The sequence below is a fragment of the Bombina bombina genome, chromosome 8 (genome assembly GCF_027579735.1).
Source record: "Bombina bombina isolate aBomBom1 chromosome 8, aBomBom1.pri, whole genome shotgun sequence".
Classification (NCBI taxonomy): domain Eukaryota; kingdom Metazoa; phylum Chordata; class Amphibia; order Anura; family Bombinatoridae; genus Bombina; species Bombina bombina.
This window is the reverse complement of record NC_069506.1, coordinates 58,944,143-58,970,144: the sequence shown is the minus strand read 5'-3', so window position 1 is coordinate 58,970,144 and position 26,002 is coordinate 58,944,143. Positions and strand designations below refer to the sequence as shown.

The 26,002-nt window shown below is 36.8% G+C and overlaps 1 protein-coding gene across 2 annotated transcripts in view; it reads left to right on the top strand.

Annotated features, from left to right (window-relative positions):
* ESPN (espin) overlaps positions 1–26,002 on the top strand; it is a 556,807-nt gene that overhangs the window by 395,057 nt on the left and 135,748 nt on the right. For both annotated transcript variants that reach the window (XM_053690388.1, XM_053690389.1), the window contains exons 8-9: positions 16,865–17,026; positions 25,751–25,943. In XM_053690388.1, coding sequence (XP_053546363.1) covers positions 16,865–17,026; positions 25,751–25,943 — 355 coding nt within the window. The remainder of the gene's footprint in view (positions 1–16,864; positions 17,027–25,750; positions 25,944–26,002) is intronic.

Here is a 26,002-nt window from a genome sequence, read left to right as displayed (position 1 = left end):
TAACTATTTAATATCTACCTAGTTAAAATAATTACCCAATTACCTGTAAAATAAATCCTAACCTAAGTTACAAATACACCTACACTATCAATAAATTAAATAAACTACAAACATCTATCTAAAAATACAATTAAATTAACTAAACTAAATTACAAAAAAAACAAACACTAAATTACAAAAAATAAAAAAAAGATTACAAGATTTTTAAGCTAATTACACCTATTCTAAGCCCCCTAAGAAAATAATAAACCCCCAAAATAAAAAAAATTCCCTGCCCTATTCTAAATTAAAAAAAGTTCAAAGCTCTTTACCTTACCAGCCCTTAAAAGGGCCTTTTGTGGGGCATGCCCCAAAGAATTCAGCTCTTTTGCATACAAATACAATACCCCCCCCCCATTACAACCCACCACCCACATACCCCTATTCTAAAACCACCCAAACCCCCCTTAAAAAAGCCTAACACTACCCCCTTGAAGATCTCCCTACCTTGTCTTCACCACACCGTGCCGAACTCCTGATCCGATCCGGGCGATGTCTTGCTCCAAGCGGCAAAGAAGAATTCTTCCTCCGGCGATGTCTTCCTCCAAGCGGCAAAGAAGAATTCTTCCTCCGGCGATGTCTTCCTCCAAGCGGCAGCAAAGTCTTCATTCTTCCGGCGGCATCTTCAATCTTCTTTCTTCGCTCCGCCGCCGCGGAGCATCCATCCCGGCCGACGACTGAACGACGAATGAGGTACCTTTAAATGACGTCATCCAAGATGGCGTCCGCCGAATTCCGATTGGCTGATAGGATTCTATCAGCCAATCGGAATTAAGTTAGAAAAATCTGATTGGCTGATTGAATCAGCCAATCAGATTCAAGTTCAATCCGATCAGCCAATAGAATGCGAGCTCAATCTGATTGGCTGATTGGATCAGCCAATCGGATTGAACTTGAATCTGATTGGCTGATTCAATCAGCCAATCAGATTTTTCTAACTTAATTCCGATTGGCTGATAGAATCCTATCAGCCAATCGGAATTCGGCGGACGCCATCTTGGATGACGTAATTTAAAGGTACCTCATTCGTCGTTCAGTCGTCGGCCGGGATGGATGCTCCGCGGCGGCGGAGCGAAGAAAGAAGATTGAAGATGCCGCCGGAAGAATGAAGACTTTGCTGCCGCTTGGAGGAAGACATCGCCGGAGGAAGAATTCTTCTTTGCCGCTTGGAGGAAGACATCGCCGGAGGAAGAATTCTTCTTTGCCGCTTGGAGCAAGACATCGCCCGGATCGGATCAGGAGTTCGGCCCGGTGTGGTGAAGACAAGGTAGGGAGATCTTCAGGGGGGTAGTGTTAGGCTTTTTTAAGGGGGGTTTGGGTGGTTTTAGAATAGGGGTATGTGGGTGGTGGGTTGTAATGGGGGGGGGGGGTATTGTATTTGTATGCAAAAGAGCTGAATTCTTTGGGGCATGCCCCACAAAAGGCCCTTTTAAGGGCTGGTAAGGTAAAGAGCTTTGAACTTTTTTTAATTTTGAATAGGGCAGGGAATTTTTTTTATTTTGGGGGTTTATTATTTTCTTAGGGGGCTTAGAATAGGTGTAATTAGCTTAAAAATCTTGTAATCTTTTTTTTATTTTTTGTAATTTAGTGTTTGTTTTTTTTTGTAATTTAGTTTAGTTAATTTAATTGTATTTTTAGATAGATGTTTGTAGTTTATTTAATTTATTGATAGTGTAGGTGTATTTGTAACTTAGGTTAGGATTTATTTTACAGGTAATTGGGTAATTATTTCAACTAGGTAGATATTAAATAGTTAATAACTATTTAATAGCTATTATACCTAGTTAAAATAATTAACAATTTACCTGTAAAATAAATATTAACCCTACCATAGCTACAATGTAATTATTAATTATATTGTAGCTATCTTAGGGTTTATTTTATAGGTAAGTATTTAGATTTAAATAGGAATATTTTAGTTTATAAATGAATTAGATTAATTTAATATAAATTTAGTTAGGGGTGTTAGGGTTAGATAGAGTTAATATAGTTAATATAAATACTATAGTAACTATATTAACTATATTAACCCTAATATAATTAGGGGTAATATAGTTAATATATATAATGTAATACCTATATTAACTATAATATACTTAGGGTTAATATAGATAATATTGCTGGCGGCGGGGTAGGTAGATTAAATTAGGGGTTAATCATTTTAATAGAGATGGCGGCGGTGTTAGGGGCTTACATTAGGGGTTAATAATTTTAAGATAGATGGCGGCGGTGTTAGGGGCTCACTTTAGGGGGTTATAGATATAATATAGCTGGCGGCGGGGTACGGGAGCGACGGTTTAGGGGTTAATAACTTTATTAGGTTGCGGCGGGGTACGGGAGCGGCGGTTTAGGGGTTAATTGCTTTTTTATTGTTAGGATAGTGAGGGGGGATAGCGGATAGAGGGTTAGACGTGTCGGGCTATGTTAGGGAGGCGTGTTAGACAGTGCGGGTGATTTAGACTTTAGTCAGGTTTTATAGGCGCCGGCAGTTTCTAACGTGGCGCAAGTCACTGGCGACTCCAAAAATCTGTACTTACGCAGATTTCTGGACATCGCTGGTTTGTGAGACTTGCGCCACTTTAGCAAGTGACGGCGCCGCATATTGGATGGCTCGAGTTGCGAGCTGAAACTGCGGGCGACGTGGGTTCCCTCGCTTGCGCCGCAAACTGCGATCTATATCGGATCGCGCCCATTGTGTCTATAAAACACTGGGAGCTGCCATGTTGTAACTTAGGGTACCTTCTCTGCTGTGGCCAATTAGGGACAGTTATAAATAAGTCACTAGAGTGTGCAGCCAATCGCTGTGTGGAATATAACAGTGTTCTGTACTTTCATTTCTAACTGAAAAACTCACAATTTCAGAATGGAATTACAGGAACAGGGGACAAAATAAATAATGAAAGTATATTGCAAACAATTTTTTATATATTCGATTTATCATTTTATATTACCATCTCAAAGTGTTTAATGTCCCTTTAAGAATTATTACATATTATGTAAGAATGAAGTGATTTGTTTTATCTACTTGCATGGACCATGTAAATCTACCAATAAACATGGAATATTAAAGCAAAATCAAACCCAAAATCTTTTATGATTCAGATAGAGAATACAATCTTTTCAATTTTACTTAATTCTCATGATAACCTTTGTTGAAGGAGTTGTAATGCACTACTGAGAGCTAGCTGAGCACATCAAGTGAGCCAATAACAAAAAACATATACTGTATGTGCAGCCACCTATCAGCAGTTAGCCCACAGTAGTGCATTGCTGCTTCTGAGCCTACGTAGGTATACTTTTAAACAAAGGACACCAAAGGAACAAAGCAAATTAGTAAAAAAAAAGTAAAGTAAATTGGAAAGTTGTTTAAAATTGCATGTTTAATTTTTTTATATAGGAACAAACAATAGCTCAATAGCTTGTTCTATGGCAAGTTACCACCTCGGAGCAGCTTCTTTTAGCCCAATAGTGCTTTTCACAGAGAACTTTCCTGAAGTATATCAGTCTGATCCCGCATAACAAGGTCAGTCCAGCCCTGAAATACCTGGCAATCCTTTTTCTTCTATAAGGTACGACGAGTCCACGGATTCATCCATTACTTGTGGGATATTATCTCCTGCCAACAGGAAGTGGCAAAGAGCACCACAGCAGAGCTGTCTATATAGCTCCTCCCTTAGCTCCACCCCCCAGTCATTCTCTTTGCCTACTCTAAGTACTAGGAAGGGTAAAGTGAAAGAGGTGATAAAATATTAGTTTTTAATTTCTTCAAGCAAGAGTTTTTTGCTTTAAATGGTACCGGTGTGTACTATTTACTCTCAGGCAGCAGATGGATGAAGACTTCTGCCTGGAGGATGATGATCTTAGCATTTGTGACTAAGATCCAGTGCTGTTCCCACAGAGGCTGAGGGGTACAAGAGACTTCAGTGTGAGGAACGTTTTCATGCTATATAGCAGTGAGGTATGTTCAGTCTTTTTTTCTGGAGAGACTGTGTATTTCGTTGATAGTATCCCCATGAGGGTAAGGGTAAGCAGTAATCCTAAGAGTTATAGAAAGGCATTACTTAGCTTGCATAAGGGGCTAATTACAAAAATGGTTGACACTGTGTTTGAATGTTTGTGGGCAAACGTTTTATGAACTGGGAGTGCTGTTAACGTTTTGTGGGCAATAACGTTTTTTGGGCAACTTTATTGAGGGTACACTTGGCTTATTTTTTGGGTCTCAGAACCCACATGGCTAGTTTAAAACCGCTCTGGTGCAGTTCTTTGAGGCTGTAGAGACATTGAGTGAGATGGACGGGGCCTATTTTCGCGCCTCAGAGGCACAGTTGTTTTCACTCAGCAAGCAGCAAGCTCCAACTCCTGAGGGCCCTTGTGAATGTTTTGGGCCAAATCGAAGCTTTGACCCCATATTTACTATCCCTGAGGGCAGGTAGGCACCACAGCAGGGCATTGGCAAGGTGCTGGGGGTGTTTTTTCCGGATTTAGGCCTAATTTCAATCCGGTTTGCACATTAAAGGGTTAAATGTTAATTTTCCTTGTGGGGCAGTCCCATCCTTCAAGATGGAGACCATTCAGACTATTTTACCAATGATACAGGAGGGTCAATATATGACCACCGTGGACTTAAAGGATGTGTATCTACACATCCCTATCCACAAAGATCATCACCAGTTCCTCAGGTTCGCCTTTCTGGACAAGCATTACCAGTTTGTGGCTCTTCCCTTCGGGTTGGCCACAGCTCCCAAAATTTTCGCAAAGGTGCTAGGGTCCCTTCTGGTGGTTCTAAGGCCGCGGGGCATAGCAGTGGTGCCTTATCTGGACGATATATTAATTCAGGCGTCAACTTTCCAACTAGCCAAATCTCACACGGATATCGTGTTGGCTTTTCTAAGATCTCACGGGTGGAAGGTGAACGTAAAAAAGAGTTCACTTATCCCCCTCACAAGATTTCCATTCCTGGGAACTCTGATAGATTCGGTAGACATGAAAATTTTTCTGACGGAGGTCAGGAAATCAAAGATTTTAACCACCTGCCGAACTCTTCAGTCCATTCCTCGGCTGTCCGTGGCTCAGTGTATGGAGGTAATCGGACTAATGGTAGCGGCAATGGACATAGTTCCGTTTGCTCGCTTGCATCTCAGACCACTGCAACTATGCATGCTCAATCAGTGGAATGGGGATTATGCAAATTTATCTCCTCAGATAAATCTGGATCAAGAGACCAGAGACTCTCTTCTTTGGTGCTTGTCACAGGATCATCTGTCCCAGGGAACGTGTTTCCGCAGGCCAGCATGGGTCATAGTGACGACAGACGCCAGCCTATTGGGCTGGGGTGCAGTCTGGAATTCCCTGAAAGCACAGGGTATGTGGACTCAGGAGGCTCTCCTCCCGATAAATATTCTAGAACTGAGAGCGATATTCAATGCGCTTCAGGCGTGGCCTCAGCTGGCTTTGGCCAGATTCATAAGATTCCAGTCGGACAATATCACGACTGTAGCATATATCAATCATCAGGGGGGAACAAAGAGTTCTCTAGCGATGATGGAGGTTTCCAAAATAATTAGATGGGCAGAGGCTCACTCTTGCCATCTATCAGCAATCTATATCCCAGGAGTGGAGAACTGGGAGGCGGATTTTCTAAGTCGTCAGACTTTTCATCCGGGGGAGTGGGGACTTCATCCGGAGGTGTTTGCACAATTGATTCATCAATGGGGCACACCAGAATTGGATCTGATGGCATCTCGTCAGAATGCCAAACTTCCTTGTTACGGGTCCAGATCGAGGGATCCTCAAGCAGTACTGATAGATGCTCTAGCAGTACCTTGGTCGTTCAACCTGGCTTATGTGTTTCCACCATTTCCTCTCCTTCCTTGTCTGATCACCAGAATCAAACAAGAGAGAGCTTCAGTGATTTTGATAGCACCTGCGTGGCCACGCAGGACTTGGTATGCAGATCTGGTGGACATGTCATCTCTGCCACCATGGACTCTGCCACTCAGACAGGACCTTCTCATTCAGGGTCCGTTCCAACATCCAAATCTAGTTTCTCTGCGGCTGACTGCCTGGAGATTGAACGCTTGATTTTATCCAAGCAGGGATTCTCAGAGTCGGTCATACATACCTTGATTCAGGCTCGAAAGCCTTTCACTAGGAAAATTTATCATAAGATATGGCGTAAATATCTTTATTGGTGCGAATCCAAAGGCTACTCATGGAGTAAGATAAGGATTCCTAGGATTTTGTCCTTTCTCCAAGAAGGATTGGAGATGGGGTTATCAGCTAGTTCCTTAAAGGGACAGATATCTGCTTTGTCAATTTTACTGCACAAGTGTCTGGCAGATGTTCCTCTTAAGAGGTTTCCCAAAGTATATAACCAATAAATGGATTTTGTTTACCAAACATATTTCAGGTTTATTACAATTTTTTTATTAAAGGGACAGTCTAAACCAGAATTGTTATTGTTTAAAAAGATAGATTATCCCTTTATTACCCATTCCCCAGTTTTGCATAACCAACACAGTTATATTAATATACTTTTTACCTCTGTGATTACCTTTTATCTAAGCCTTTGCAGAATACCCCTTATTTTAGTTATTTAGACAGACTTGCATTTTAGCCAATCAGTGCTGACTCCTAGGTTACTCCATGTGAGTGAGCACAATGTTATCTATATGGCACACATGAACTAATGCCCTCTAGTTATGAAAAGCTGTCAAAATTCATTCAGATAAGAGACAGCCTTCAAGGGCTAAGAAATTAGCATATGACCCTACCTAGGTTTAACTTTCAACTAAAACAAAGCAAAACTGATGATAAAACAAAATTGAAAAGTTGTTTAAAATTGCATGCCCTATCTGAATCATGAAAGTTTATTTTTGACTAGACTGTCCCTTTAAGCTAAGCCTAAATTAGAGGGACATAGAAGTCAACATTATACATTGCCAAAGTGCATTAAAAAATGGCTTCTTTAGATGCTCTTTTTTAACATTCTATGGACAGCACTTGCACACATCTGATACACCTGCATAGTCATTAATTTACATGTATGCTCCGTGCACGTCAGTGCAGAGACTCGCAGGGTACACGCATGTAGTGCCAATATTTGCATTAGAAAAGGCTAAATCAGCAATCTTTTATGCTGCTTTGTAGCAGCTGCTGTACAGCCTCAACATACTATAAGCGCTTATGTACCTTTAAAATATTACTGCTTAAAGGGCCACTAAACCCAAAATCTTTCTTTCATGATTCAGATAGAGAATAGAAATTTAAACAACATCACAATTTACTTCCATTATTTATTTTGCTTCATTTTTTAAATATCCTTAGTTGAAGAAAAAGCAATGCACATGGTAAGCCAATCACACAAAGCTTCTATGTGCAGCAACCAATCAGCAGCTAGTGAGCATATCTAGATATGCTTTTCATCAAAGAATATCAAGAGAATAAAACAAATTAGATAATATAAGTAAATTAGAAAGATGTTTAAAATAGCATTCTATTTTTAAATCATAAAAGAAAAAATGTGGGTGGCGTGTGCCTTTAATTTAAATATATATATTGTTTGCTTTGATCAAAAGCAGTCTTATGAAGGCTAGTAATGTTCTTTGTGCTTTACTCTGACAAATTCCTTTCCTTCTGGCCTTCCTGTATGTCTACAAAATATGCAAAAAGGAGATTTTACATTCTCGCAGATAATCTAATTTACTTAACTCAACAAAGAACTTCAACAAAGCCATTTACCTAGAAGTCTGTCATTGTAACATGCTATTTTTGTGCAGTTTCAATTATCGTTATGCACAGAAAATAGCAGGACCTATATGGTTTTTATTTTCAACGCCACTATTATAAATTAAAATGATGCTGTCATTTTGTTGTTTCATACTAAAAAGAACCAATCTTGTTTGTTTTTAAGTTAATGCAAGTTTCTGTCATAAATAAGTCAACATTGTCCATATCAGGTAGTAAGCATTAGGAGGAATTTACATTTAAATAACTTTAAATTTAAATAAATACACATTTAAAGATGTTTTACTTTAAATATTAGGGAAGTGCATTCGAATGCTTTGGTAGCATCCTAATGTGGAAGAAGGCGACTGCTTGCTGCATTTGCCTCTTTTCGGAGCCACATTTATTCTTGTAAAAGTACAAACCACTAAGATCTAGTTAATTGCCGAAGTTAGAATATCGCATGCAAATTCATATTTTCCCCCTTAGAAGTCAATGGAGAGAAAAAAAGTGGAAAAGAAACCCTAACGCCCTACTCTTGCGCAAACCCGATCACATATTCTCATGTATGCTAACACAACATGAAAATATGAATATTTCACATAGCAGAATATGTTTTGTTTATTCATATATATATATATTTCTACATATATCTATTGGTATTTTGGTACAATATATATGTATACCTATATATATATATATATATATATATATATATATACTGTGTGTATGTGTGTATATATTTATATATACCTATATACATGTATACATGATTATATAAAGGTATAGAGATATACAGATATACAGATATATATATAGGAATATATATTTATACAGACATAGAACATATTCTGCTATGTGCATAACATTGGAATGTGAAATATTTACAGTAAATAAACACTATAGTACTTTTTTAAATATGAATGTATGCATGAATATGTTTTCATCTGCTTAACTGCAAAGGGTTCCAATGCACTTCTATTTATGTCTATATATGTGTACATATGTATATGTTTATATGTCTGTAAATGTAAAAGCCTTTTGCATGCTTCTTTTTTTCCTAACACCTGAGATCTCATATCTTCAACTTTTGTGTGCAATATGTTTTTTTAAAATAATTTTTATTAGATGGTGTTATTATGAGTGTAACTGTACTTTGTAATGGAATTTTGATGTGTTTTGTAATACTTTTGTGTTTTGCAAAACAGTTAACCAGAGCTCTAAAGTCACGGTATTCATTCTAACGTAAATCGCGATTTCGCTGAAGCAATCGCATTTACTTTCGACTTGTAATACCTACAGTAAGCCCCTTATCGTTTGTGTGCAAACGTTTGCGCTCCACTCGTAATCTGACTCAATATAGTTCTTGAAAATAACTGAAACTAATATCTTCAAAGTATTTAATGTGGTAAGATGTTTAGAGAATACACCAGACCTGAGAGAGAATTTTTCATTATCAATTTAAATGCATTTTAATTCTTTTTTTACAGCTTCTTTTATTTCAATACTTCCTTTATTTGTTTTTAATTATTTACAAATTACTATTTTTTTTGTGAGCCCTATTTTATTATATGCATAGCATAATATACCTAAATGCAGGTAATATGCCTTTGCGAGGCACAAAAAATGCATTTAGGGAATTCCAACATGGGCTTCATAGTACTAATGAGATTTCTTAGATAATCTCTCAAACCCAGAGACCTTTAGCTAACTAAACCCTAATGAAAAGTGAAGAACTGCTTTGTTAGCAATAAATTACTGATGTCTTTTTTTTATTTTTTATTTTATGCTTAGTGGGGTCGACAAACATAAAATATCCTTGGAGGGCCAGATGTGACCCTTGGTTTTAGATTGGACATCCATGATTTAGATCATGCACTTTTATGCCCCTTTAATTATATGTTGTAAGTTACTTTTGCTTGAACCGTGTATCTTTTGATTTTGTTATGGTCTCTGGAAAATGAAAAGCCTCTGATGTTCTAATGTGCAATACTTATTTTACATCTGATGAAAGGTCCATCACATAATATTTGGTCCAACTCAGCTTGACTCAATGAGCTAAAAACACCACCCTTGTACCCTAAATGTGTGGTTAAATGGTATCATATGGAAAAAAGAAACATTTGCAGGACCGATATAGCGTGAACCACGAGTGTCATAAAAACTGAGACAATTCAGTCCAATAATACTTTTATAGCACGTATAACATTACACTGTGTGCAGGCAAAAATAAGTTAAAACATTATGTTTATTATAAATCCATAGTTTAAACAACAGACCTTGTCACAAGCATATCCTTTGACATGTTTTGCCCGAGCTTTTACAAAGATGATTGCAGTTTTGCTATATGCCCTATAACAGTATTAATGGACTGATTGTTCTTAGTATTTATTACAATCACTGTGCACTCTATATTGATCCTGCAAAACTTTATTTGATATGAAGTCTCTGATGTGCCTGTTTCTTATAGGTTTTTGTTTTTTATGTGTTAAACTAAATTTTAGGGCTTGACAAATCAAGGTGCCAGGGAGCTACTGTCTCCTTAAACTTAAACCCTGGATCCCTGGTTTAGAGTACCCAAGATCCCACTGGCCGCCACCAACCACATTTAAAATTTAGCTGGATGCTTTCTAGGCTTTTCAGTTGTGAAATACATATCCAAATTTTATGTTATTGTGTTATATAATATGTGTGTTTTTATATATATATATATATATATATATATATATATATATATATATATATATATATATTATAAATGCAATCAAACAGATGGCCAAAATTTTCTGGCTCCTAAATTTATGGACTGCCATTTATGGACCGAAAAAAATTATCGAGCCCTGAACTAAATTATTCTATCATATTTTTTTTCTATTAAAGCTCTGATTATTGATAAGAATAGCTTTAAAATTGAAAAAAAAAAAAAACTTCTATAAATTATCTTCATGTATAAATTCAAACATTTTAGAATGGTTGCTAGGGTGGAAGATAGCTAGAATATCTGCTCAAAGAAGAAGTAATGACAAATATAATAAAGCTGTATTCCTCTGTGTTAATGTAATGAACCAATAAATACACCAGAAATGCACATTCAAAAATAATCATCAAGTGCATGATAAAAAGACAATGCAATAGCACTTGTTCTTAAATGAGCAGTAGATTTTTTCGGACAATATTTCAAAATGTACATTAAAGGGGCACTCAAGTCAAAATTAAACTTGCATGATTCAGATAGGCCATGCAATTGTAAACTTTCCAATATACTTTTATCTTTGAGTTTGCTTTGTTCTCTTGGTATTCTTTGTTGAAAGCTTAACCTAGGTAGGCTTATATGCTAATTTCTAATCTCAGTGCATTTTGACAGTTTTTCACAGCTAGACACTGCCAGTTAATGTATGTAATATAGATAACTCTGCTCACTCTTGTGAAGTTATTTATGAGTCTGCACTGATTGGCTAAAATGCAAGTCTGTCAAAAGAACTGAAATAAGGGGGCAGTCTGCAGAGGCTTAGATACAAGATAATCACAGAGGTAAAAAGTGTATTTATATAACTGTGTTGGTTATGCAAAACTAGGGAATGGGTAATAAAGGGATTATCTTTCTTTTTAAACAACAACATTTTTGGTGTAGACTGTCCCTATAATTTACTGGCTGACTGTATCATGTGACATCCATCAGCCAATCAAAGACTCATATAGTTATAGGGTAAGCCCGACGAGCGCAAAGCTCCACAATAAACTCTACTACTTTTGTGCATCATTGGCTTAGTGTTCAAGCATTATGCAACCTGAATTTTACTGCGTGCCCCATAGATGTGTATTATGTGAGGGATTCATGTTAGCATGCCCTTGACCGGTGTTTCCTCAATTCTAGTCTTTAAGGAACACTAATGGGTAAAGTATTCATGATTTCTAAACTAGAGAACAGGTGACATAATCAGCTGATCAGTAACCATGGTTACTTAATAAACTGCTCTTACCCATCAGATGATTAATATCCCATGTGCTCTAGTTCAGATATAATGAAAATCTGACCTGTTGGACTGCTTTGAGGACTAGAGTTGGAACACACTTCCCAAAACTATCGCTCAAGCACTAAAAAAAGTAACTATTTGTACTGTTGATTGCGCACAAGAGCGATAATATTTTTTCGGCTCCCTTTGTAATCTAGGCCTTGGTCACTATGGAAACAATACATTAGAACATGTTATATGTTTTTGCACTTTTATGTCCATTCAAAATATTCTAGCAACAGAAAAATAGTTTATCTTATATTGAATGAAAAAGATTGAGAACTGACCTGACCCTCGTTACATTTAATAAAGGTAGATAATATCGGTTATCGTTATGTAACCATGTTATTTCCAATACAGAACAAATTATAAGGTTGAACTGACCAAGATACAATTCCTTAAGGCTTTATTCTATAAAGTTGTTTTTATAAAAATTACTACCGTAGTGTGACATTTTGTTTCAAAGTTTTGATTTAGAATATATACCTACAAATAGTTTAAAGGGACATGAAACCCAAAATGTTTTCTTTCATGGTTCAGATAGAGCATGCAATTTTAATCAATTTTCTAATTTACTTCTGTTATCATTTTTTTCTGCATTCTCTTGGTATCTTTTGTTGAAAATCAGGGTTGTAAGCTTAGGAGCTGGCCTATTTCTAGAGCACTATATGGCAGCAGTTTTGCAAGATTATAAAATGATTAATATATATATAAAAAAAAATCACTAGAAATGACAAATACATTAAAAATTAAATAGTGCCTGTTAAACAAAAATAAAAATCTATGTGGTAATAAATATGGGAAAATGTCCCTTTACGTCAAGGATATCACTCCAAATGAACGTCCAGTATTGCCTTTCAATATTCCTGAAAGATACAAAAATTCTTTATGGTGCAGTACGTTTCAACACTTATTTAACTGCTTATAAATCCAAATGGGAACTACTCACATTTTCTGGAGCAATCTAAATGCTCAATGATATAAACATTCCGTATGATTACCGGCTCATACACTGCCACTTCCAAGCACAAAAGCAATGATGTTTCAAAAGTGTAACAACAAGTTAAAATCACATATAACCAAGTAACTTTATTTGCATAATAAACACCAGTCACCTGACCGTATAACGAAACCAACAATGCGAGGAATAGATTTTCCTGTATGTGATCCCAAACTGCGTGGCTGGGCAATGGTAAGTGTATAGCCATTACGGTGTTAAAGGCACAAACTCGTTGGTGACGTTTTGGTGTTGTCAATTAATCCAACACACGTTTCGCTGTGCTTCTGTTCCTTGCATTTCTGGTTTGTTATTTGCTCAGGTGACTGGTGTTTATTATGTACAAAAAGTTACTTTGTTTTTTATGGGATTTTAACTCTGGAATAAATTGTTACATTTTTGAAATATCAGTGCTTCTGTGTTTGTAAATGGCAGCATATGAGCCGGTAATCATATGGAAAGTTTATATCATTGTAGCCTATCAGGATCTGCACTCCTCCTCCAACTACTTTTTCAACCAAACGAGCACTCTTCTTGGGAGGCTTTAGTGAAGCTTGTATAATAGAATAATCATCTTCAGATTCTCAGATTCCCAGGTGCCAACAACCTTAGGAAAAACAACCAGCCAACATAGGCCTAGTTTCCATTGAGGTGGTAAAATTTGGAAACTGGTAATAACATTTAAAATTCTGTATAGACTTTAATTGAGATTAATGTTTTTACCACCCATTTTCAAACTTTACCACCTCAATGGAAACAAGCCCATAGTTGGAACTGAGTGATTAAACAAATTAACACACTAAATTAAATGTACTCACTACAGTAAAGTTTATTGGTTGCTTTATTCACAACAGTTGTAGCTCCAATAAAACAAACACTTTACAAATAGATCCAATATATTAGCTATATGATGTGTTTTTTTTGTGTTTTTTTTAAGAGATACTAAACCCAATTTTTTTTCTTTAATGATTCAGATAGAGCATGCAATTTTAAGCAACTTTCTAATTTACTCCTATTATCAATTTTTGTTTGTTCTCTTGTTATCTTGATTTGAAAAAGCAGTATTGTAAGGTTAGGAGCCGGACCATTTTTAGTTCAGCACCTGGGTAGCACTTGCTGATTGGTTTGCTACATTTAACCACCAATCAGCAAGTGCTACCCAGGTTCTGAACAGAAAATGGTCCGGCTCCTAACCTTTCATTACTGCTTTTTCAAATAAAGATAGCATGAGAACAAATAAAAATTGATAATTTAAGTAAATTAGAAAGATGCTTAAAATTGCTTTCTCTGTCTGAATCATGAAAGAGAAAAAAAATGGGTTTAGTATCTCTTTAATTGGCTGCTCTTGTGAAAGAAGGAAATTAATATTGTAACACATTAATGGATTTTATTAGAGCTGTTTTTATCTTAAATAAATGTTTACTTTATTTTGTTGGAGCTGCAGTGGTGAGATTCCAACATCTTAGGAACCGGTTCTGGTGAGATTCCAACATCTTAGGAACATGTTCTGTTGAAATTCCAAAATTCTAGGAACAGGTTCTGGTGAAATTCCAACATTTTAGGAACAGGTTTTGGTGAGATTCCAAAATTTTAGGAACAGGTTCTGGTGAAATTCCAAAATTTTAGCAACAGGTTCAGGTGAGATTCCAACATTTTAGGAAAAGGTTCTGATGGGATTCCAAAATGTTGGCAACAGGTTCTCTAACTTCTCTATAAATTTTAGGAACAGGTTCTTAAGAACTGGTGAGAATAGGCTGAATCCCACCACTGCTGTACATGCTTATTAGCTGACATTTAAATCAATCATCTGAAATTTCGAAATCATTATTGTATAGAGTACATAACAATTAAAGCTTTTCCCACGCATTTAGATGAATGGTTTTAACTGCACAAACAAATTAACGACCCTTTTTTTCTCCCATGCGTTTGTTCATTAATTAATTATTATTTTTTTTAAAAGTGATGTTTCGTTTTAGACACAAATATGAAAACGTTTAGTTTTTTTACATTCCGCTAAAAACAAATGCACATATCTAGTGAAAATATTTAAGTTGCAGACAGAATCTAACTATTGTGGAACTATTGTTGCACTGTGACACATGGAACTCGTTCTTTTAAATACCAGTATTTTTATTATTTTGTTTTCATAACATAACTTTAGATTTTAAAGTAATATGAGTCAATAGTATGCCAGGGCTGTGTGCTATGCATTACAGAGTGCATTAACAAAAACTGCTTTAGCCTTTTTAATTTCAAGATTGGGACTATGACATCACACACCTGATGACGATCTTAGTCCTTTTCACATTTGTTACTTAAGGGACACTGAACCCAAATTTTTTCTTTCGTGATTCAGACAGAGCATGCAATTTTAAGCAACTTTCTAATTTACTCCCTTTAGTATATGCTCACTATAGCCTGACTATTAATTAGGATAATGCATAAAAGCATACTTACCAATCAGCAGTTAAATTTGTACTTACATTAGAACTTAGAGGAATTTGAGGTGCCAATTTTCTAATGCGCTTAAAGGGGCATAAATGCGCAATAAGAAAATTATTATTGTTAGATCATGTTATTACTGCACTACTGCTTAGGTATAATTATGTGTTTAACCCCTAAAAATAAGTTAAACACATAATTAAAGGGACTTAAACTTACATGATTCAGATAGGACATGACATTTTAGACAACTTTCCAATTTACTTCTATCGTTAAATTTGCTTTGTTCTCTTGGTATTTTTTGTTGGAGGCTAAACCTAGGTAGGCTCAAACGGCTGATTTCTAAGCCCTTGAAGGCTACCTCTTATCTCATTGAATTTGATTAGCTTTTCACAGCTAAACAGTGCTAGTTCATGTGTTTCATATAGATAACATTGCTGACTCATAAATAACTCCATGGGAGTGATGAGCACAATGATTGGCTAAAATGCAAGTCTGTAAAAACCACTGAGATAAGGGGGCAGTCTTCAGAGCCTTAGATTCACGATAATCACAGAGGTAAAACGTTTATTAATATAACAGTGTTGGTTATGCAAGGCCGGGAATGGGTAATAAGGGCATTATCTATCTTTTTAAACCATAGACATTTTCAAGTAGACTGTCCCTTTAAAGTCAGCTCCAGAGTAGCAGCACACTCCTGGGAGCTATGGGAACACATTTGGTGAGCCAATTAGAAGATATGTGCTTATCCACCAATCACCATTTAGCACCCAGTAGCACATTACTGCTCATAAACCTGCCTAGATATGTTTTTAACAAAGGATACCAAGTGAGCAAAGTAACTTTAATGTTGATGTTCATACCCCTTTAAAGTAAAAAAAAAAAAACAGCCCATAAATGAAAGTATATCACTCTTGTTAAACAGAAAATGCAGTAGCTGTGTTACAAAACAATACCATAAAGCTAAAAAATAAATAAATAAAAATAGCAAAATGACATAGAATAAGATTCAAATAATTTTACTATTTAAATCAATTCTGAATTTAAATGGTCACAAAACCCAAAAGTTTTCTTTCATGATTCAAATGGAGAATATACTGTAATTTTAAACCATTTTCCAATATACTTCTATTATCTAATTTGTTTCCTTCTTTTGGTATCCTTTGTTGAAGAAGCAACAATGCACTACTGGTAGCTAGTGGAAAGCACTGGGTGAGCCAATAAGATGAGGTATAAATGTGCAGCCACCAATCAGCAGCTTCTGAGTCTACTCAGGTATCCTTAGCGCTGCGGAATCTGTTGGTGCTCTACAAATAAATGATAATAATAATCCTTTTCAACAAAGGATATCAGCCGAACAAAACAAATTAGATGACAGAAGTAAATTGGAAAGTTGTTTAAAAGGACATGCTCTATTTAAATCGTGAAAGAAAAAATTTGTGTTTCATGACCCTTTAATAACCATAGTGGTGTTAATCTCAGAAGTTAAATGACTTCCTTGAAGGGCTATTTCTTAAAGAGGTAACGAACGAGTATAGGAATTGTTGAATAAGCATAAATCCATAGCGATTAGTTACGTGCTTTCCTTACACATTGTAAATTGTTTTGTGCATTTTGTATTTTACATCCTTGTTTTTATTTTTTGTAGCTGCCTTCACGTGAAAATAGTCCTGAAGGGCTTCGAAGGGTGGACTCCTGCAGGAAGTCTAGAAACTTCAATAAACAACCTAGTACTGGAGATTACTATAAGTATCTAGGCCAGAACCCCTCTGAATCCTCAGAGAATAGAAATATGGCGCACAGTGAGGAGGTGAGTATAAATTGTTACCAAAGCAATGTCTTATTTTTCTTGTGGAGACTTGTCCAGAAGGTCAGTTAGGCATCCATCTATGGTCTCACATAGGTGATGGCCTTGCAAGTCCAATAGTAATGTTCACCACCTAAAAGAGAAAAAAAACCTTGGCTGATATGCACTGCAATATTCCTTACTAGTTACTGATGTTATCACTAACATTCAGAGATTCCAACAAAACGAACGGCCAATGAATTAAACCTTATAGAATAGTTATACCAAAGGGCACCATGTTAATTTTGTAAAGGGCATTGCAATCTCTACAACTGTCTCTGCATGCACAAAATATTAATGAGTTAAATGACACATTTTAATTATTAACAATAAATTCATTTTAAACGATAAGGAAACCTCTTTGGTACAGTGGAAAAAGATTTTTAAAGGGCTCCAAGTACAAAGCAGCGAAAGCTGCTCCGCAGCACTTGCGGGGCAAATTTGCACAAGTGATCCTGCTTGTTTAAGTGTCAGTCTGGTTTTTTGCACCTATTACAGGACAGGTGCCAACACACTTGTGAGTGACATTTTATACAGTTCTTCTGTTTTTGTTATATATACAGAAAACACTATGAGGCGCCCCTTTTTCTCTTTCTGATTGTCCCTTCAAGTTGATTTAGCCCATTTGTTGAATACATTTTTCGCTGATATGGTGCAAAGCATTCTAGCAAGCATGAAATGTTCCCATAAGTCATGCCAGAATCTAACCCTATACCCTAATACTTATTAGATGATGACATTTAAAAATGAGGTGTAGCGTATCAAACATTTTGAATTGCTACGGTAATTTTAGTGGCAGTATTATAACTCAATATGGTTTTGACCAGGTCTCTTTTTTTTCTTTAAATTATTCAGCAAAAGGTACTGGACACTATGTTCATATGCACACAGTTTAAAGATCCTTGTACTTGTAGGTATGCAGATTTTTAGAACACACATTGTTCTAAAAGCCCTGGTCTTAGTGAATGTGTAGAGAGCAATTGGTCTCTATCTAGTTGTATGAGTCCCCCACGGCCACCTGAACCAATCAAAAAGGCTGTAATACAGTAGAGCATATCAAAGACAACGTAAAACATTTTTGACAAACCCCTTTTTTTAAGGGGGGCGTAAAGTCTCAAATGATATAGTATACTTATGTGGGTGTTTTATCCTTATAATTGTTTTGTAATAAATATTTATATTTTAAACATTAACAATTTGCTAATTAAACTGAAAAGTTTTCTGCTTGGGTATTGATCCATGATTGGGTGATTTAAAAAATATTGGATGCATAGTAACCATTGATGATCAAGCAAAGCATGAATATTTTTCATCTAATATTTTCTTCAACCTCCCCATCTAACTACTGTCCTATTTCCCTATTACCTCTTGCCTCAAAGCTTCTTGAAAAGCACGTATATGCACGTCTATCCCAGTTCCTTACATTAAACTCCCTCCTTGATTCACTGCAATCTGGATTTCGCCCCCATCAGTCCACAGAGACAGCAATTGTTAAGTTTACCAACGACCTACTTACAGCAAAATCCAAAGGCCACTTCTCTCTGCTTCTCTTCCTTGATCTGTCTGCAGCCTTTGATACTGTCGACCACCCTCTTTTGCTCCAAACCTTCCAATCCTTCGGCATTTGCGACACAGCTCTCTTGTGGTTCTCTTCCTATTTGTCTAACCGTACCTTTATTGTAGGCTTCTCTGGGGCATCCTCTGCCCCGTGACAACTTTCTGTTGGGGTACCACATAGCTCTGTCCTCTGTCCCCTTCTCTTCTCAATCTACACATCATTCATTAGGTTCCTTAATAAAGTCCCAAATCTACCTCTCTTCATCAGACCTATCTCATTCCTTGCTAACCTGTGTCACTAACTGTCTTTCTCATATCTCATCTTGGATGTCCTCTCACTACCTTAAGCTAAATCTCTCCAAAACTGAGCTTCTTATTTCCCCCCCTTCTTCCAAAATTTCCACCCACCATTTCTCGTTAACTGTTGATAACTCCATCATTACCCCTACCCCACATGCCCGATGTCTTGGGGTCACACTTGACTCAGATCTTTCTTTCAATCCTCACATTCAGTCCTTGGCTAAAGCCTGCTGCTTCCACCTTAAAAACATCTCTAAAATTAGACATTTCCTTACACAAGACACAACTAAGATTTTAATCTACATCCTTTCCCACCTCAACTACTGCAACTCCGTCCTCTCTGGTCTCCCTAGCTGCCGCCTAGCTCCTTTACAATCCATAATGAATTCCTCTGTCAGGCTCATCTTCTTTACACGTCGCTCTCTTGTTACCTCTCACATTCCCGTTTACAAGACTTCTCCTGACTGGCTCCTATCTTACGGAATTCTCTGCCTCGCTCCACAAGTCTCTGCCCTAGTTTTGAAAGCTTCAAGCATTATTCAGGGATGCATACAACCTACACTACACTAACCTTTCCTAACTCCATTTCTATCCCCTTAAACCTCTTGGCATGAAAGCCTATGAGCCCAGCTGTTTGTAGGTCACCTTCATAAGAGCCGACTACAACAGTGCAACTCTCGGCAGGGCCCTTTACCCATTTGATCCCTATAAATGTTATTTTGTATACGTATGTTTATAGCGCTGTCGAATCTATTGGCGCTCTACAAATACCTGATAATAATAATAATAATAATAATAAACCAAGGTAGGCTCATATGCTAATTTCTTAGTCCTTGAAGGCCGCCTCTTATCTAAATGAATTTTTTTTAAAATTCACAACTAGAGGGTGTTAGTTCATGTGTGCCATATAGATAACATTGAGCTTATGCCCATGGAGTTACCTAGGAGACAGCACTGATTGGCTAACTTTCAGAGTACACAGGCAGGGTGCAAAAAAACGGAAAAGCAGTGAACTAAGGTGCAGAACTAACAGTAGAAGAACAGAACCGGTTCTGTTCTGCTAAAAAATGTAGAGTCAGTCAGTGTAAATAGATTTGTACCATTCTCACCACACATATTTTTGGTGCTAATATATAGACACCAAGTTTTAAAGGGACATTGTTATTAGTTGTTTTATTTAATCTAAAATAAGGGTATTACAAATATGTATTCTAAATAACCGAAATGATTCTTGTCTGGCATGCACAGGCACTTTCCTCTCCACCAATGTTCTGTTGGTATCCTTTGTTGAAAAGCATACCTAGGTAGGCCTAGGAGGTGCTGATTGGTAGCTGCACATATATGCCTCGTGTTATTGGCTCGCCCATGTGAATTGCTGTTTTTTCAACAAAGGGTACCAAAAGAATGAAGCAAATTAGATAAAATAAAATAAAAATAAATTGGAACTTTGTTTCAACTTGTTTTCTCTATCTGAATCATGAAAGAAAAAAAATGGGTTTCATGTCCCTTAAAGGCTACATTAATTTCAGTTTATACACCTTTTACCTTCATTTTTATAGGTTAAATAAATAATCGACATACTGAAATGCTGCTTATTCATATCATGATAGTACAATTTTGAGTACAGTGGTTGTATACATTTTATACATTTTAATAGAACCTTTCCTTATCCTATCCCAATAAGGTCTGATGTATGGGAGAATGATGGGTGTGTTAATATCTGCATGCAATAGGATTACAGGTTGATAGGTTTAATGACATCCTTTCCATCTGGTCCTCTCAAACAATTTGTGCTTATTAAGTATAATTGGCTTTTACGTGCTCGTCTCATGTTTCCTAGGATTTCCCTAAAATGCTGCAAGTCATATAGTCGGTTAAAGGGACAGATAATCCCTTTATTACCCATTCCCCAGTTTTGCATAACCAGCACAGTTACCTCTGTGATTACTTTGCATCTTAGCCTCTGCAAACTGCCCCCTTATTTCAGTTCTTTTGACAGACTTGCATTTTAGCCAATCAGTGCTGACTCATAAATAACTCCACGGGAGTAAGCACAATGTTGTCTAACATACATTCAGATAAGAATGCCCTTTAAGGGCTTAGAAATTAGCATATCAGCCTACCTAGGTTTAGTTTTCAACAAGAATACCAAGAGAACAAAAGCAAATGTGTTTTTTTTTAAATTGCATGCCCTATCTGAATCATGAAAGTTTAATTTAGACTAGACTGTCCCTTTAAGGCAATTTACTAAAGCAAGAGGTGTTAATACCAAAAGTACTTAAAGGACATGAAATCAATTTTTTTCATGATTCAGACAGAGCATGCAGTTTTAAACAACTTTCCAGTTTACTTCTACTATCAGATTTGCTTCATTCTCTTGGTATTCTTTGTTGAAGGAGCAGCAAAGCACTACTGGGAACTGAACACATCTGATGAGCCATTGACAAGAGGCATATATGTGCAGCCGCCAATCAGCAGCTAGCTTCCAGTAGCACAGTGCTGCTCCTGAGGCTACCTAGGTATGCTTTTCAACAAAGGATACAAAGAGAATAAAGCAAAATAGAAAATATAAGTAAATTGAAAAGTTATTTAAAATTACATGCACTATCTGAATCATGAATTGGGTTTTATCATCATGTCTCTTCAAAATTGGACACATTCTGGCTAATGGCACATCTAGAAACCACTGGTCCCAAGGGAAAAATAGAGACTTCCTCCATTCCCTAACATTTTACCATATATTTATAATTATGTATGTTTAGAGGGGTCAGCTATTGCTGTTTTGATAGCTACACAATTGCAGCCAAATAGTTACACCATTAGCAGGTGTATATGCTAAATACACTCAGATGGTTTCTGCAATTAATACCTTTTTATTGTCCTCCACTTCCAGTTACTTACTTTTTATTTTATTTTTAATACTTGTATGCATATTTTAAAATAAATTATTACCTAAATATCTTATTGACTCTTTTTATATTGGGGTTTGTCTTCATAGTTTATAATTCCAAACACTTCATTCCAAACATTTAACTACCAGGAATTTCAAAGAAAAACTTGCCCAAAGTACCAGAGAAGTTTTAGCATTTTCGCTATCACTCAGTTTAAACCTTTTTTTTTTTTATTTACCCATGAAAACTATATATATTTTGAAAGTAGATAACCAAAGGTATTGATCTTGGCCTATTTTGGTGTATTTCATGCCACTATTTGGCTACCAGATACAATCATATAAAAAAAAAAATAACTTTTTTGCATGCTTTGGCTTTCTCACTGAAATTATTTACAACTACTGCAATCATAACACAAATGGTTGTAAAAGCTTCTCTGGTGTCCCCTTTTTTCAGAAACAGCAGACATACAGGGCTTTGACATTGTTTTTTGGCAATTAGAAGGCCGCTAATTGCAACTGCACACCACACTTCTGAAATTCCCAGCAGTGAAGGGGTTGATTAGTTAGCTTGGTAGGTTAATTTGTGATGTAGTGTAGAGAATACCCTCCAATCTGACACCTCCCACCCCCCGATTCCTACATGATCCCTCCCAAACAATCCCCCCCCCCCACACACACACACACACACACAGTGGTTACCACCAGTCTGCCAGTATGCAGTTTAGGGCTTTTTTTTTCTTTTCTTTTTTTATGTGCTTATTTATTTCTGTAGTTTAGGGGTCCCTCCTCACCCTCCCACCTCCCTGATCCCCCCCAACAACTCTTTCCCTCCCCCCTCTCACTGCCCATCACCCTATTTGTCACTGGCAGCCAGTCTGACTGTAAGCAATTACTCCTTTTTCTATTTATTTAAAAAAAAAAAATTCTGTCATATATTGCCCCCCTCCCCCGATTTTGTTTCATAGTGTAGGGCCCCATCCCTCTCCCTGGACTTACATTTTTGCTGTAGTGTAGGGAACCCCACCCCTCCCTCCCCCTTCCTCTGCTGAGGAACCCCACCTCCCTCCCACTCGGCACCAACAGAGAATCATTACAAAGAGTGACACAGACAGTCAAACTGGCTTCAAATGATAAGGGAGATGCATTCTTCCCCCAGCTGCAGTCTCTGTATGCGACTCTGTGTTGGACGTAGGTACTACGTCAATACAGTATGCTGGGCAATGTACTTTGTGACGTAACACATATGTCCAAATGGTGCAAGGGATTAATAAAGGGACAGAAAAGTGCAAACAGTAAATTCTCTAGTGTGTTAGGACATTTTATTATTTCTCTATTGCTTGTATATAACTGTGTGTTTAATCACTGCAAGGGGGTTAAACACATAGTTAAAGTATCTGCAGAGGGGCAATAAACTTCTGGGAACTAGCTAAACACATCTGCTGAGCCAATGACAAGAAGCATATTTGTAGCTGGCAATCATCATCTTGCTTGCTCTATCTGAATCATTAAAGAAAAAATTGGGTTTAGTTTCCATTTAATTGGTCACAGCAGAGGTGAGTAATGTGTGGCAAGCAAGCAATATTGCTGAAAAATTATGCGCACCTGGACGCCTGAAGTAAAGTGTTAGCGCTAGAATAAAAGTATAACAAAACACATAACTAATATGTTAAACTAAAGCATTTCACACACATCTGTACATATTAACTGTATTGTAATATGTATGTTTTTTTTATTTATAAAACATGATTTATCAGTGATTTAAAGGGATATAGTACATGATAAGGAATTGGACTGAGACGGGCACAGAGGTGTCTATGGGCTCTATTTAACGACTGTAGTCAATCATGTCCGCTGGACATCGCTGCAGGCAGACAACATATGATGTCCGCATTCAACATTGCACAAGCATTTCTCCAGAAATGCTTGTGCAATGCCACCCCTGCTCACCGGCAGCGAATCAGCCACTAGCAGGGGCTGTCAATCATCACAATCAGATCGGGAGGATTTCCATCTGCTTTTTAAATGATGTACAGACACTTTTTAACTTTCATTTCAGTCGAACTTGCAGCAACTGCTGCTTGATAAATGGAGCCCTATGTATGTATGTGTGTGTATTTGTCTGTGTGTATGAACATATGTGTATATATCAAAACAAAGAGTTGTTCACTTAACAGCGCTGATCTCACAATATATAGTGTACTGTTTCAATACACCTAATGTAACAAAAATGATTGCATGAATGTATTGAACAATAATTCCTAAAAAGCGCACATTGCTACAATGTATATATACACTAGATAGGAAATGACCCGTCTAATTTAAATATTAACAACTGTTATTTCAATATTGCGGTGGATAATGAAGAGAGAATATATAGTTCCCAAATATGTTGATCGAGTCTTAAATAAGCAAGGGTGTTCTATCTTCAAAAATGAACGTTCAGCAATGCAGACATAGAATTACAACAATCCCAAATGGTTTCACAGGCTACTCACAATGGGTGACCTCAATCATATGAGGTAAGGAACGGGCGTTGTTGATGCGTCAGGCCCCAGCACTGATCCTCTAGTAGCAAGCTTGTGATCCTGTGCGTTGTTCCGGATAGATTTTCTGTTTGTCAGTTGGAGCCACAGAGCGTAGTTTATTTCAATTCTCTCCACTTCCCGGGTTCTCCAATGTTGTTGTCAGCAGCCGTTCTATGTTTCTTTGATAACTATAACTGTGTATGCAAGGGGGTCGTTGTGCTCAAGAGATGTTGTCAGAAGTAAAGTGATATTTTAAGATTATCAGGTTTCCTATTGAAGAATGGGGGGTCTGTATATGCCAGCGTTGGAAGGAATTGGTTGCCTTTCTCTTAATGATTTCCCAAGTATTTTAGTTTTCATTTGCACATGTTGCTTTAAAGGGACATTAAAGTCAAAATTAAACTGTCATGATACAGATAAACCACTGGTTTTAAAACCTGTCCTCGGGCCGACACATCAACAACACCCGTTCCTTACCTCATATGATTGAGGTCACCCATTGTGAGTAGCCTGTGAAACCATTTGGGATTGTTGTAATTCTATGTCTGCATTGCTGAACGTTCATTTTTGAAGATAGAACACCCTTGCTTATTTAAGACTCGATCAACATATTTGGGAACTATATATTCTCTCTTCATTATCAACCGCAATATTGAAATAACAGTTGTTAATATTTAAATTAGACGGGTCATTTCCTATCTAGTGTATATATACATTGTAGCAATGTGCGCTTTTTAGGAATTATTGTTCAATACATTCATGCAATCATTTTTGTTACATTAGGTGTATTGAAACAGTACACTATATATTGTGAGATCAGCGCTGTGAAGTGAACAACTCTTTGTTTTGCTTTATACTAACACGGTCTGTTCACCTGTAAGGGTAGCGTGACCATACTTCTCCGTTCACTCCAGCAGCTTATCTCGTACAGGTGGTAATATATTCTTTGCGCCTCCAGTGTGGCCTACACCTAAGTGTAGCTCACATCACTAAAACCCTTTTCTTCTGAACAATATGTGTATATATGTGTATGCCCGTATACATCTGTTTTGACCTATCACAAAGTTATATTTGTGTGTGTGTATGTACATATGTGTATTTATGTGTATATATGTGTATGTACTTATGTGTGTATTTATGTGTATGTACTTATGTGTATATATGTGTATATATGTGTATGTACATATGTGTATATATTTGTATGTACATATGTGTATATATGTGTATGTACTTATGTGTATATATGTGTATGTACTTATGTGTATATATGTGTATGTACTTATGTGTATATATGTGTATGTCTGTGTATGAACATATGTGTATGTATGTGTATATATCTGTATGCCCGTATACATCTGTTGTGACCTATCACAAATGTGTATTTTACTTTTTTTCTTTTTTTTTTTCTTCAAGGGATCTCTGCTGTCAAATGAAAATGTGCACAATGGCAACGTTACCGACAAGAAACCATTAGGAAATATACCCACTCCTCCTGTTCCTCCTCCCCTCCCAGACAACCTGTGTTACCCACCGCCCCCTCCTCCCTTACCAGCTGAAAGCTCAGTCTCCAACTACGTACAGAGGCGTTCTTCCAATTCTACCGGAAGTAAGTGCCAGGAGTATATATAGTTTCAATAGGAAACGTTTTATGTATTACACTTAGTT